Source organism: Zophobas morio, unplaced genomic scaffold (genome assembly GCF_036711695.1).
Source record: "Zophobas morio isolate AGI-343-1 ecotype UQ-CSIRO unplaced genomic scaffold, CSIRO_AGI_Zmor_V1 ptg000215l, whole genome shotgun sequence".
NCBI lineage: Eukaryota > Metazoa > Arthropoda > Insecta > Coleoptera > Tenebrionidae > Zophobas > Zophobas morio.
The window spans coordinates 266,799-281,948 of record NW_026972319.1 but is presented as its reverse complement, the minus strand read 5'-3'; the positions used below and the strand labels follow the sequence as shown (position 1 = coordinate 281,948).

At 31.6% G+C, this 15,150-nt stretch overlaps 1 protein-coding gene across 1 annotated transcript; it reads right to left on the bottom strand.

Annotated features, from left to right (window-relative positions):
- Positions 1-5,365: 5,365 nt before the first annotated feature.
- LOC135146204 (uncharacterized) lies at positions 5,366-8,269 on the bottom strand. Its single transcript, XM_064078363.1, has 14 exons — positions 8,257-8,269; positions 8,082-8,204; positions 7,829-8,016; positions 7,682-7,781; positions 7,573-7,629; positions 7,256-7,295; positions 7,132-7,190; positions 6,909-7,007; positions 6,737-6,856; positions 6,580-6,669; positions 6,414-6,527; positions 6,243-6,353; positions 5,558-5,608; positions 5,366-5,506 (listed from the first exon to the last, which is right to left on the bottom strand). The coding sequence occupies exons 6-14, from the start codon at positions 7,287-7,289 to the stop codon at positions 5,366-5,368; spliced, it is 819 nt and encodes a 272-aa protein (XP_063934433.1). The 5' UTR covers positions 7,290-7,295; positions 7,573-7,629; positions 7,682-7,781; positions 7,829-8,016; positions 8,082-8,204; positions 8,257-8,269.
- Positions 8,270-15,150: the final 6,881 nt, after the last annotated feature.

The following is a 15,150-nucleotide window of genomic DNA, read 5'->3' as shown; positions in this document are numbered from 1 at the left end:
TAATTCTTACCTATTTTTAAATGATAAAGCAATAAAGAGTTGTAAATGTTCTATAGCAAGTAACTTAGTTACCTTCATTGTTATCCCAATATTCTCGACCGTTAACTTTATAACATACGCAGAAACTTATGTTTTCATGTTTTTTAATCTCTTTAATGAGACTAATTTCACCTTTCACTGGAAAATAAGTTACGATATATAAATAGAGAAAAGTAGAGGGAGTTGAAACTCACGTTTTTTTTTAATTTCGCGGAAGGGGTTAAAGCAAAATACAAATATATCGGTTGTTTCATTTATACTCCTTTAAAAATAAAGTTATTAAAAAAAAACCGAGTTAACTAAAATTTACATTTCGTAAAAGCAACTTTTGTTTGCTATTGCCTTCCAGTCATTTATCGAGAAACGAATAAAAACTTTTTTCTCGAAACCCAAGTTACGAACTTTAACAATGCCTTGTGTTAAAATTAATTATTAGTCAAAATGAAAAATAATGTTACGGCGGAAACCTGATAGGCAAGGAAATACACATGAAATAGCAACCATATAAACTTCGGAAACATTTTGAACAGATTTTGACTCCAGAAAACGTATAGAGGCAGGAGAGACAGCAGAAAGGCAACAGAAGTTTTCTGTTTCAAACAGAAAAGGCTGAAAGTAACTTCCTTTAGGTAAGTATTGTTCTAGACTTTTTAAAACATGAAAGTTTGTGGGTATACTAAAAAAAAAGGTAGTACGCTTCTGGTTCGCTTTCAAAAGGATCGGCTTTGCAGAATTCACGAACGAAAACAACCTCTTTAAATCGAACACTTTTTTTTTTTAATTTATTAAATTCTTCATTATCCTATTAATTGTAAGAAATATTAAAAAAAAACTTGTTAAGATGGTTTACCCTTTCTCCATTTAAGCCAGGCGTTGGACAAATGTCTAGTTTATCTTTACCAATTGTTTTTTTCATACTCCAAAACCTTTTTTTTTTCTATTTAATTAGGGTAAACCCTACAAACTAAAAAACTTATATCAAACGATAGGTTAACAATAGTTAAAAGATGACCAAAGAAATCTGGAAATGTTTTTAAAAACAAATATTCCTTTAACAAAGCTGGCCACATCGTAGTTTTATCCTTTCCTAAAATCCACACCATACTAAACTTTATGCCAATGAAGAAAAAGATATCTCGTTGAAAATAAATTTTATCAAAAAATAAATATTACGTCACCTTTCCAAAGTATAAAAACGCTGCTTTTGATCCAGCGTGACCATAGCTAAGAGTTCTCCCAGGGGTGGTGAGCGTGAGGTGACTGAAGCCCTCAAGCTCTGCAGCTTTTTACTGTTTCTTTTATATGCCACGTTCGTTACAGTGTTTCAAAAGCGTGTATACCCTATAAGATGTCGGCGCTCAACTTGACTGTAAAATGTCTATTGTTTGACTAAAAAAGAAACAAACGAGGTAAATTATTTTTGGAAGCGCTCGTACATAAAATATGAAAAAATTACTTAAAGGATAGGCCAACTATAAAAGCTATTTTACCTACTGCTACAGTCATAGCGAATCTTAACGAAAAGCTCTTAGACGAGTTTTTACTTTAACTTGCTCACAGATGTGAGCTAAAGTCATCGTTTAAATGTAAAGGAAGCAGAGCGCAAGTAATATCCTCCTAGTAATACGATGGTTTATAACAAGTACTTGTGTCCCGGTTAAACATGCAATAACTATTGATAAGGAAATACTAAATAGAAGTGAGCTACCATACCGTAAAACATTTTAACTTTGCAACGATTTTTTTTGAATACAATATATACATGATTTTGAAAACTAGAAGTCAACAACAAAATAAAGGAGGACAGGCTGCGAGTTTATAGTAACAGCCAAATTTAACCGTAAAAAAACGACGCGAATTCTCTAAGTCAAAACCAACAGTTGTACATGAAAGAGCTACAAAAAAATTGATAACACGTATTAGAAAGCAAAAATTTGCGGTTACTCCCACTTTAAAGATTGTAAAGGCAGAGCACAACACTACTATTTAGTAATGAAGTTGGGGCTATTAAAAGTATATATATAGTTTTTTCTTCTATAAGAAGAGAAATTAAAATAAAATCGCAAAAAACGTTAAAAACTTTCCTTAAAATAGCTAAATAGAAACGAAAAAAATTTATGCCCTTCTATAGAAATTGAATTTTCAAACATCCCAATTAAGGAGTTGGCGATTCGCCCTTTAGTAGCAATTAAATTTAAAAAATTACTAGCTGAGCAATCAGATTAAGTTAAATTCAAGATTGAGCACGTGAGCTCAAAAAAAACTTTTGGTTTAGATTTAATATGAATTTGACGTGTCTACTAAGCAGTTAGTGTGAGCTTAAAAAAAAACTTTGTTTAGATATAATGAATTTAACGTGTCTACTAAGCAGTTAGGCCTAATAATTAATTATTATTAATGGTTAATGGTGTTTCCCGGGGCCTGATCAAGTTAACAAACACCACATTCCTAAACTCACGATCAGGTTAACAGCGTACAAAATAAAGTTTTAACCTAAATAAAATATCTTTTTATTAAACTTCTAACCTTACTACAAAAAACTCATAGTGCGCGCGCCGTCTCAAGGATGGAAAGTTAGTTTTCTTTAAATACCCTGTTAGTATGTTTAGCAACACAACATAGAGTCCAATATCAGAATCCAGTGGCTATAACTTAATTTAAGGCAAAGCATTAGCCTGCTTTAACGCGCGCCTGTCATGACGCGAAGCGGCTTGTTATGGCTTACTTGAAGTGATGGCGCAAATACCGGTAAGTAGTGGCTTAAGGGCAGACACATATCGCTTTATATACCGCGAGAGAATTTGACAATAAATGTTACAATCAGTACCGTAAGTAATTTTCTTTAATTATTTTAATTTATTAAAATCAATAATTATTAGAAAAAAAAGTTGAGTGGTAGTTACTAATTTTGATTAGTCGTTCAAATACGGGTTTTTATTATATACCTTAGATTTCTTAAAATAGAATTTGACACTTTTATTCTATTTTTATTTATAGTACCATATTAGTATCTACAATCCAGAAAAATAATTATTTTAATTTATTAAAATCAATAATTTTTAGAAAAAGAAGTTGAGTGGTATTACTAATTTTGATTAGTTGTTCAAATACGGGTTCTTATTATATACCTCAGATTTCTTACAATAAAACTTGACACTCACTTTTATTCTATTTTTATTTATAGTACCATATTAGTAACTACAATCCAGAAAAGTCTAAGTTTCTATTTTAAATTTTGTGCTACGTGTATAAAAAAGAGGGTACAATACTTTGGTCACTGTCTTCACCTTAGCCCCAAAATAATCAACGTGCGGCCGCCATCACAGCTTATTGTCGTTGGTGGCTCCCTAATATTTTGCCTAAGAACATCATAATTTTACAGCACACAAGATCAGAGACAGTGGCAATAAAGTGACTTTATAACAGAATGATAACCAAGATATATTATACCGGAATTGAGAAATGTCGTTATAGCTCTGAGGTTAAGAGCATTGAAGCGCTTACTCAAAGAAGTAGGTTCCAGTCCCATTAGCGCAACTCTCTTTTTCGGTCTTTAATGACTACGTATTATACCTCGCCTTTGTAAATTTAAAAAAAATTTTCGTATTAGAGAGAGCATTGCTTTTCACCACGTTTTCCCCATTGACGACATCAGTCCACAAGCGTGGCTAGGTACCTCTACAGATACTAGCGAGCAAGGCCAGGGTTCCTGGTTAAGACAAGTTGCACACATTAGTGCGAGAGGTAGGTGCGGTGCCTGGGAGCGAACGGTGTGTTGGGTTTACCCTAATAACGGATTAATCGCCCCCCACTGGGGTACGCCCTTTTTTGGAGTTTGGTTCATTTCGACACCGTGCATCGCCTATACCTGAGCTAAAAAAGGATCTTATCACTTGAGCACACCAAAGAGGACACGGGGAAGTATTATAATGCGCAATATATAAAGCAAATTCTACTGTCAAACTCGATATATTGCTTCTTTAACATCAAGAGTCATCTAATGGTAAATGTTGTTAATAAACCTTCAGGTAAAGCACTATATTAACCAGCTTTGGACAACTCGCGACCCGTGAATAAACCTTGGTGAAACGGTAACGCAAGAATTGACAAACACTTTTAAAGGCGAAAAGCGACTTCAGTTATCTTGTCAGTTTGCTTTCAAAGAGGTTGAGGGTTTTTATGTTATAGCGTAGAAGCTGTTTAGTGGTCTTCAACAGCAGCACGATAGTGGCCGTCTTCAGTAAAAACAAAAAATGCCGAGGGGCATCGTCGAGTTTACAGAATAGCAGATTGCTTTATCGCCTCCAACGCTACATTAAAATGCCTTCTGAGCTTGGTGTCTTTCCTCTCTAAAGCTTTGACAATCTACAAATGCCGATAACAGATGACCAACCTTAAACAGCATATAAACGTCAGCTAAGAAAAGTGACCTGAAAAACGGTACAAGAGGCGAAATCCCTTAAAATTAGTGAAGCCACACTCACGTGCTCTATAATATTTAACGTGTTCTCCCTTCCCACCTTCTTTGCCCCTTTTTTTGACCCTTGGTGGTGCACTTCGGCTACTTCCATATTTATGAAAGAATTTTTTTTATTTAATGTAAAAATAATTATTGTAATAAATATATATGATAAATGAAATAAAAAAAATGGGATGGATCCGTTTTTTACGTGCTAGCAGTGGCATACTAGATGTTAATATGCCCCTCGAGATGGTTAATATGTACTTCCGCCTTTTTAGATTACTCCTTTATTATCTTTTTTATACTTGTTGTTTTCCCACGTAAGAACAATGATGAAACTATGGCGCCTTTATCGACTTAAACTTCCTACTAATTTTAAGTTTAATATTTTTTGCTTTTTCACAGCTACTCAAACGAGAACTTGCACGTATCCTGTTGAATTCTTCTTGTCCGAATATGATTTCAATGTAAAAGCGTGCAAACATAAAAAGTGTGTATAGTTGCCTTTGCGTTTACAAGTTTAAACTGCAGGGGAAAGGCGACACTTACAAATTCTTTAACAGAATTTTTTATTTTCGCTTAAGTTGCTGTGAAAAGCTTGTTACAAAAGAAATTTTTTTTTACATATGGAGGTATTATTGTGCTGACTTAGTATTCCTTAGTAAACTGAGTTTTTTCGTGGGATTTTTTTTTAACAATTATTTTTATATACTAAATTTTATTTTAAAAACAAACACATTCTAGTGGAGTGGAAGTCATGATAACTACCCTTGAGAGCATAATATTGAATAAAAATTTTATTATGTAAAGTTTACAGCACGATAAAATCTTCATAGCTTTGTTTTTTTTTAAGTGTACGTAATTTTAAATAGTTAAACTTTTCCCGATGTTTTGAGCAAAATTTTTTATGATTTTGTTATGTTCCCGTTGCGTTATTGGTTCCATTGCTCGTTTAAGTTCTCTTCTCCACATTTCGTGGTTATTATCATTGATATCGTTGGTCGCCTATAGAGCATAAGTTTTATTTAATCAGTCATATGCACATGTACATTTTACCCAGTGAAGAAATCCCCTCTTTCTTATCTCTGCTCTTTGCTCTTTGAAAGTCTATTTATATATAATAACAAACTTAGGAAGCATGTAAAAACTTATAGGTCATTTTCAAGGTAGAATAAAATTAATAAATAAAGTTAAAAGAAAATTAGCGAGCTTTTTAGACTTAAAGACAGTGCGCACGTTTAAGTTTCTTTCAAGTTTACTGCTTTAATGTTGCACAATAATTTTTTTAAAAAAATTTTCTTATAGACGCGTAAAAGTCATTTTATTGAAAAAATTAACTATAGTTTCTATCAAAGTAGAAGTGTTCAGTTTTTTTTTTACTGTTTTCTTAAAATGGGAGCCATTATTAAGTACCGAGCACTCTAAAAAAAGAACTAAAAAAACTTAAAATTTGCAGTACTTGTAAAACAGATTAAAGTTGTTACCTATTTCCTATGTGCATAATGTTTTGGTTTTATAAGAGATTTAAAAATAAATATATAATATTATAATCCTACGAGTTAATAAAAAAGACAAATTTTTTAAACGCTAATGAGATAATTTAACTCGTTATTTAAATTTTAAATGATCGAATAAAATATTATTTTGAACATAAATATAAGGATGGTTGACTACTTTGTGGTGAATTCCTAAGTACATTACAGCAAAATTTAAAATTTATTAGTAAAGATTATAACGATACTCTTATAAGCTTAAGATAAACGGTGTGATCTTTGGTTTCATAGTATAGCTTTAATAAGACCGACAAGGGGCCCGAAGTTGCGTGGCTCACTCCTTTTATAGCAAATAAAACCTTTTAATTCAAATTATAAAAAATTAAATTTACTAGGAGGGAGTAAATAAACACGCGAACCAGTTTAGCAGTTTGTAAATTTTTATTCTTCACAAATGCATCGACGAGCAGTACAGAAGTTTTTATAGAAATCGAAAAGTCTTTTTTAGACGATTCGTCGAAAAGCGACTTCGCCTGAGAAGATTGGTGACGGGTTTTAGGAACGAGGGCTGTTATTGGTGCAAACCTCGACAAGAAGCCCTATTCTCAAATGCGCTTGTATGGCGCTATCATACAGCTTAGAACTACAGCAGTTGTCTTTTAACTTCACAAAGCTCTTAGATTTAAAAAGATATATAGATTTTATTTTTTTAATACAAATCACAAAAAATTATAAGATGCACCATAAGCAGCTTGAGCTCCCTTTCATTACTCACTTTATCAAAAAATAAAGAGAAAATAACTTCATCTCCTGGAAGCCCATAGGAGTTCATCAGCGTCAAGAATTTAAATAACTCGTTAAACTAGTACGTAACAACTCAACTTGTGGTAAAAGTTAAATAGTAAAAGTTATACAGAACACGTGTGGCGCATTTTGGAGAGAATGATGTAAAAAGTTGACGCAAGGGGAGGACAGAAGCAAATTTCCATTATACTGAGCAGCTTCAGTACGGCCTAATAACAATTATAAAAGGAAGTAATTAGCTTTGAAACTAACATATTACTCAAGTTTATTATATAATTCGCTGAAGTAACATTTTTCATATAAAACAAAGACCAGAAGTAAAAAATGATAGACCTCTTTATCCATCTTGAAAGAAAAGTAATAAACTGCATTAGTGAAAAAAGTGCGGAGGCCTAATAAGACGGGAAGTTAAAAGTTAATTAGCAACTAGAAGAGTTGTTTGTATTTTAGAACTTACTTTTCTGGTAAGCTTTTATGCTTTTCTCCTTCATTCTAGTCTGTTATAATAAAAAATCAATAAATTGAAATAGTAAAATCCTTATTAAAATTAATCTAGTTGGTTAATGCGTAACATAAGCTTGAAAGACGAATCAACTAAAGAAAATTTTACACAAATTCAAGAATAAATGATATTATATACATATTTAGCTATAAACAGTGCACATTAGCTTATTATCCAAATAAAATTAATTAAAAACCCAAAAACTTCCAATTTGAAAAGAAAAGGAGTAAAAATATAAGTCTAGGAGTTTTTTTTAAAAAAATATATAATACTTCGAGAGTACTAATAATTTCCCAAACGATTGTTTCCTGATCGTGTTTGATGTAGATCTACGTAAAATTAAACTTTATGAGAGATATTTTTAAAACCTAAATTAATAACATTAAGTATGTGAAGGAAAGTCCACGAGTCAAACACAATGCTATAACGGCCAAAGATATCTCTTATGAGTAAAAGATATTCTTGAATCTGATGGGATTCCCTATTATACTAATCAGAACTTATAAAAGAAATATATAAAAACTATACAAGGGAGGGTCCTTGAGTAAAATGTGTAGCAACGGCGCCGTCGGTTTGATTTTTAAAAGTTCTAAAACTTGAAAAACAAAAAAAAGGAGTTCCCGTGAAAAAAAGGACTTCGAGCCCACTAATATTAATAGCAATGTCTTTGCCGTACTTGCAGCAAATATTTTTTCAGTTACCACATACTGTAGTGTCTAAAGTTAGCAATACAAAGTAGCATATGAGCGCTTGAAATTATGTCAAAAAATGTAAAAATGACTTTTTGGAAGCTTCTCCCATCGCCGACTTTCGCATAGTACTGCAAAAGACAGTTATAAGTAGGAACGTTTAGACTATAAGAAAATCTTTTCCGAAGAGTTTCAAAGCCTTCAAAAGCTCCTAACTTGATTTAAAGTAAAGTAACCTTGGAAATAATACATTTATAACAACTTGACTTTTAAATAACTTTGTAGAGCTGTATTATAAAGCATATGATCTACTTCATTTTTATATTTAGTTGCAAACGCTTCAAAAGCCCGGTTCAACCATAATACCTTGTCCTATTAAAAAACAGTTTTAATAAGTTTTGAGACAAAAATTAATAAGCTTTTCTTGATTAGTATCTTAAGTAAACGTTTATTTTAAATTTTGGAAAACCACCTCGGTACAACAGTTACTTTTTAGTAATCTTGAGAGAAAAGCGCTCAAAATTTTGCAACGATGTTCCGGTGACCGAGGCAACTTATTCGCTAAAATTCTCTTCTTAATTTATCAAAAATAGCCATGGAAAATTTGTATATATAACAATTTATCAAAAGTACCTTCTCTAAAAACAAAAAATCTGTTTTTTTATGGGGTGGTAGCGATGTGTTAAACAAAAGCGCCGTCCCTTTACTATTAATCGTACTATAATCAAAGTGTAATAGCTCTTTACCACGCGCAGGTAAGTAACTAAACAGTTTTCGCTCTAAAAAACTTCTATTAATCGTATAAGAGGAAACACTTGCGGAATTAGCGGCTGGACTACAATTTACTCTTCCCCGATATTTAAATAAAGAGGGCGTAATTAACATTAATAGCACTTAAAACATACATCGCCTCCCTGCAAAATTTCAGTTCGAAATCACACGAGATAAAAGTGTGTATTGGCGTTACCAAGTTTCCAATGACGTAGTGGTTCAGCTAAGACTTTTAAATGTTGTATCAGTTAGCACTACTCCCATATGCTTAAATGTTCTACTAATGACTTATTATTTTGATCATACCTAATTTAGTTCTACTTATATATATCATGAAATATTGATATCAAACCAAGTTTGCTAAAAATTATTAACTTTTATTTTTCATTAAAATTGGTGTTGGTTACGTGAAACCTTATTCAAGAGCTGCTAACTTTCCCACCAATTTAAAAAGTGGACGCTCACCTCAAGGGTGTAGGAAACATCTATTGAGGCATCCTAACAATAGAAAGTCCGGGAGGATTTAATTGACTGGCATGCCTTTCCTTTTCGTCATAATTATTTTATTGTGACAATTTTTATTTCATTATCCAGGTGTTTATAAAAAAGCTAGTTAATTAACTTAAGTATTAGAAACCTCTGACCCTAGCCTTAACCTAACAAGAAACAATTAAAAGAAATTAATAATTTGTAGCGCATTAGCAGCCCGATAAAGTTTATGAGGGCTAACAACCTGTCCCGCCATTTTTTAAGGAGCGTAACTAATTTTTAATTGCTTTTATTTTGTAAAAATGCTCTAACTTATTCACTAACACATATAAAGTAAGTTAGCTGACTGTAAAAGCTACAACTAGGAAAAATTTATGTTGCTGATTTGACTTTAATTTTTAAACTTTACCGTTAGTTGGCCATATAAATCAAAGCTATAGTAGTTCAATGATTTTCCCCTTTAAACCAATTTAATAACTTTACAATATTTAATGCTTATAGTACTATGGTACATAAATTTCAACTTGGTTATGAACTTTCATGAGCCTAAAATATCTTGCAGTCAATGTTTAAATTTAGCTTCGTATGCCTTCAACGGCTTCTCAAAAAAATTGCCCTATCTTTTTCCTTATAATTATCTGTTTTTATTACGGTATATTTTTGCAAACCATGATGCTACTCTCCCCTTCTCTGGAGCTTTAGAAGTACCAACTATATTAACTCTTTTTTTAAGAATTTTGTAGCTAAATTTCAAAGTTTTTTAAATTCACAGTTTTGATAAGGAAACAGTTGAATCTGCATCAAACGAGAAACTACGTTAAAAGAACACCATATCACGACACAAAAACAATTGTTTTCTCAGCTAATGATTACCTTTTATTTCCGAACCCATTATCTTTTTCAATGTTCTTTATTTGTAATAAAGCTCTCAAATGCATTTAGGTAAATTGGTTTCTATTTTTCTTTTTTGAAGCATTTTTTAATTCCTTAGTGTTAAGGTAGCGTATCCCGTAAAATCATTCCACTTCGAGTAGAACCTGAGATATACAACTTCCCCCTAAAATCTTTCTAGGTTGTCAGTGTTACTAAAATGAGGATAATATTAGAGTCTGAACTCGACCCTTTTTAAAAAAGACCATATGGCTTGGTATGTTCCTTCCGCTGTTAAGTTCTTTTTGGTAGAATTTAGAGGTAATATAGAAAAATAAAAGTTTTTAAATAAAGATAAATAATTAAAAAATAAAATTAAAAAACAATATAAAAACACAGGGAGAGACAAATTAGACTAACCGATGTCATTGTTGTTTATCCTTTTAAGTTTTATATAATTAAATAATTAAAATATCTAGATTAATTTATAAATAATTGTTTTTTGGATATTGAACTAAATCCTTTTTTTTTTAATAAAATGCTTTATATTTTCATTAGTTTAAAATCTTGTTACACCCCGTACTACCCTAATTAAGTTTAAATATTTTGTTTAAAAAAAGTGTCCTGTCTTTGGAAGGAAAGAGGGTTGGTGGAAACATAAGCTATGTTTGTTTCAGACTTAATATGTTTTATATTTTTTTCGCTCTACACAAAGTTTAATTTAATGATATATCAACATTTCCACTTTACAACCTCGCGGTCTGTAATTTGTATTGTAATGGATGCATTTGGGAGAAGTGTTCTTTTAAAATATTTTCTATGGTTGTAGTATTGGTTATAGCGTAACTAAAAGTATATACCCAGCTTCACAAGAAGGCATGTTTGTAGTGCCTCTATAAATTTAGTTTTCCATTGAAATGCGTTTCCGTTTAGAAAAATTTTATAACCCATTGTATTACGATAGTCGTAATTATCTTCCCATGTAGAGTCACAGCAACTTTTTTTTTTTAGAATAACAATTGTTATTAGTTGGAAAATTATCGGTTATGTTTCACATGCTTTGTTTGGTAGAGAGTTAAAGCTCTTTTGGCAGTTTTCATATGTTCTTCGATACTATTTCGTAAAAACCTTCCTAAAATGGTAGTTACAAATGCTATATTCAGCCTTGTGCTGTCTGACATGTTTCTTAGTGAACCAACAAGGTTTTTATATTCTTCATTGCTGTCGACAGTGTTGTTAGGATGTTTAAGATTCGTATATCTAGATATGGGAGTATAAACCTTGGTTTGTGTTTATACCATATTTAACGTGCAAGTTGCTAAACTGTAGAATTTTGGCTAAGGGAAATAAATTAATGATTAATATCAATATCTATTCCTAAAATTTTATCTAATTGAAGTCCTTAATTTCGTATTTTTGGCGGATGTTATCAAAAAATTTGTCAGAGCCTCCCTAATAGTGCAATGCAAATTCATTAACACATTTACCAACAATAGCATCGATTTTCCTAGTAAAATATACATTAATCCAATGCACTTTTCTTATAGCCATTATTTTTGTAATGGTCTAGATAGTTTAAGATAGAAAAGTCTAGATAATTCTTTTAAACCATAGATTGCTACATTTATTTTTAGAACACACTTGACGATTTTATAGTAGTGCCCATCTAGTAATCATTTTTCTTCTAAGCGCAGTAAATTTTTAATTAAATACATGCCTTGAGGCATTAAGTGTACACTAGTTTTTTAAGATAATTTAATCAAGATCATTTTTTGTTTGGTAAAGAGTTAGTCTAAGTTAGTAAAAGATATTTATATAGCTTACTTTATAATTCCAGCTCAATATGTATGCAAAAAAGCAGTTGTTATATCAGCAAGTTATATAGGATTCTGTTTATAATTCGCAATTTTAAGTAGTAAACGAAAGGGCTTTAGATAAAACTGGAGAAAAAATTTCCTACTCTTGTAAATTGAACTTAGGCGACAAGTGTTAACTCTTGTTAAGAGAGTGTACTACAATTGGTTCAAAAATCACATGCTTACATTTTTTTTCCGAAAAAGACTACAGACTCTTGCAAAAAATCACAACAAAAAAAAGCAAAATAATTACGTCTAAGAACATTACGCACTTAAAGTTGTTTACAGCTCTACAGGTGCTCAAATTCTTAAAAGCCTTTTGTAGTGACGTTATGGCACACTGCAACCCACAGAATTTAGCTAATATGATACTAAATTTTTCCTCCTGTATTTAAAAACCTCCATTATATCAATAGCCCATCCAGAGTAAAACATATTTAGCTTGTTTTAAAGATCTATTAAAATTTTAATCAACGGAGGGAAAGCGGAAATATTCAACTGGGAGTTAGAACAAAAAGTAAAGTTGGATTCAAGCTAATAAATATATCAGCAAAAGAAGAAAAAATGCTGGTATAGTTATAAAAAAAAGCTGACCTAAACGAGCAAAAATTATAAATTAAAGTGAGCAACAGTGACAAAATAAATGTTTACTGAAAGAAGACTAATTGAAAATTAAATAGATGGCTTACAAAATTCTGGCTCTTGCCAGCCTTTAGCAACAAAAAGACCTAAATTTGTACAAGGTTTACGGAGACGCACACAATCAATTATGATTTTTACATTTATATAGAATTAAATAGTGACCCAACTTGAAATATTACCAAAACAGATTTTAAATTAAAAGAAACGGTACAAACGAAAAAATTTTTATTTTCGCGTGCACTATGAACGCTAGCTTTTGGTGAAAACCTGAGGAAATTATACAAATAAGTAACTTTCACAAAATAATGTGTATAAGAAAACTCTGTAAAGAAAAACTTAGTAAGAGCTTAGAAAGCCAACAAAATTTTAACGGTCTAGGTATAAACATAAAAGCAAATCAATGTTTTGTTTGTAAAGGAAGGGGTTGCGTTTAGATGAGGTTAAATAACATCCAACAAAGTGTAAATTTTTAAAAGATCTAACATCAGACGATATTGAAGAGGGCGGGCTATCCATGTTTTTTGGTAGACTTTTTAATTAGTATTTAGTATGTAACGAGCGCTTCCCCAGCGTTGTAGAAGTTTTTGCTGCAAGTAACGTGTATAAAAGCCTGGAAATTACCCCGACATTAAAGTAATAAACGAAATTGATGGACTTAAAAAACACATTTTACAACAAATGTAGGTTTGTATCCTGATAGATTGAACTAACCTATTATATTCCAGGAGGGTATTTATAGTCGTTTTACTATTGGTTTAATCAAAACTAAATATTAAAAGTAACAAGATTTTAAACCAATGAAAATTCAAAACATTTTATTAAAAAAAAGAATTTTATTCATATCTAATAAACAATGATTTATAGATTAATATAGATATCTTAGATTATTCAGTTATGTATAAAACTGAAAAGAATAAAAAACATTGGCAGCGCTGGGGAGGAGGAGGTTGGGTATGCCTCTTCACACTTGTACTTCACAGGATATATGCACCTGTGCTGTTGCTTACAAACGCTTCAAAGTTTTTTTTTTTTTATTGAGGGAGACTGCTCCCAGGATACCGTAGCTAATTTACTAGCTACCGTCAAAGATCTGCAAACACAATAGATTCTGCAAACAAACTTACCGCGGAACTGAGAAATAAAGAGAACCTTTGGCAACCGAAGTCTCCTAAAAAAACGGAAGGTAGAGCAACCAACCTTAGAACTTTTAACAGGAAATATTTTTCTTCCATTTATGGATACTGATCAAGGAACTCTTAGTAACGAACTTACCTAGCTCAAACCGTACGATGGATATCTTAGAAGTTTAAGCCTAAATTCAACTCAAAGTAAGAAAAACAAGACTAATAATTCAATTAGTACTTCATATAGTAACACAAGTACTGGCAATGTTAATAATAGCAGTGATATCAATAACGGCAATAGTAATGGTACTAATAGTAATAATAACAACAATTATAATAACAGTAATACTAATAGAAATATTAAGAGCGATGATAATAAAAAACTTCGAATAAATCTGTTTGGAATTTTTACCCTCACAAATTAAAGCTGACCTATCTATTAACTCCGCTAAAGATGTGATACATAGCATCAAAATTATGATACCTTCCAAATTGACTTTAGAAAACTTACAACCTTAGTTGACGCTAATGGTCATTAAATTTATACTTACCAGTCCTTTTGAATAGGAGGAGGTGATCTTGGGGCTTTCTTACAAAGCTAGACGCCGGGTATATTAATCAAGAGCTGGAAATTTAAAGGTTCCATCCTGCTGAATTCATCAGAATACGACGCTATGACAAGCTTGGAACTCCACTGCCTTTAGTCTTCGTTGTATTACCTTAATTTTTTTGAAAAAAGTATACATAACATAAGGAGTATAGGCTTCGTTACAGTCTCTGCGGAACCTTTAAAGAATAGTAGTAAGGTTAACCAATGCTTTAGATGCCAATCATTCGGACATAGCGAAAAATTCTGCTCCTCTGGCTACAAATGTTAAATGCGGTGAAGAATATGCCACGAAGTTATGTCCTAATGAAAAAAATGAAAAGTCAAGGTGAGCAAACTGTAATGGCGATCACACTGCGAAATACAGAGGGTGCATCTTCCATTCTAAAAACGCTCCTTTTAAAAAGATTGGGAGAAACTGACAATAAGGAAAATACCAGAGATTTGTTCTGTAGAACCAGGGATGAGCTACTCTCACAAAATCTCGAGCTGGGATAGGAAACCTTTAACGTCTAACTTAAATGATTTTAGTAATCAACCATGTAGTAGCCTCCTTAACTGAGGCTATTAGTAATTAACTTTCGAAATCAGTAGGCGATTTAATCGAGAAGCTTAACAATCGGAAATAAATAATGAATACCGCTTAAAAAGATATTAGAATTTTATCTTGGAATGCAGACAGACTAAGAAACAAAAAATTTAAATTACTTGAACTTGTTACTCATTACCAAATTGATATTATTTTCGTATCGGAAACTCATTTGAAAGAAGGTAATAAGTTTCAAATACCTAACTATACCGC

Bases quoted from the DNA above. Each gene is read 5' to 3' on its own strand.
- LOC135146204 (XM_064078363.1), bottom strand. From the start codon at position 7,289: ATGAAGGAGAAAAGCATAAAAGCTTACCAGAAAA. The intron at 7,191-7,255 runs GTAAGTTCTAAA...CCGTCTTATTAG, and splicing joins CATAAAAGCTTACCAGAAAA to GCCTCCGCACTTTTTTCACT. The intron at 6,670-6,736 runs GTGCATCTTATA...TTTAAATCTAAG, and splicing joins GGGAGCTCAAGCTGCTTATG to AGCTTTGTGAAGTTAAAAGA.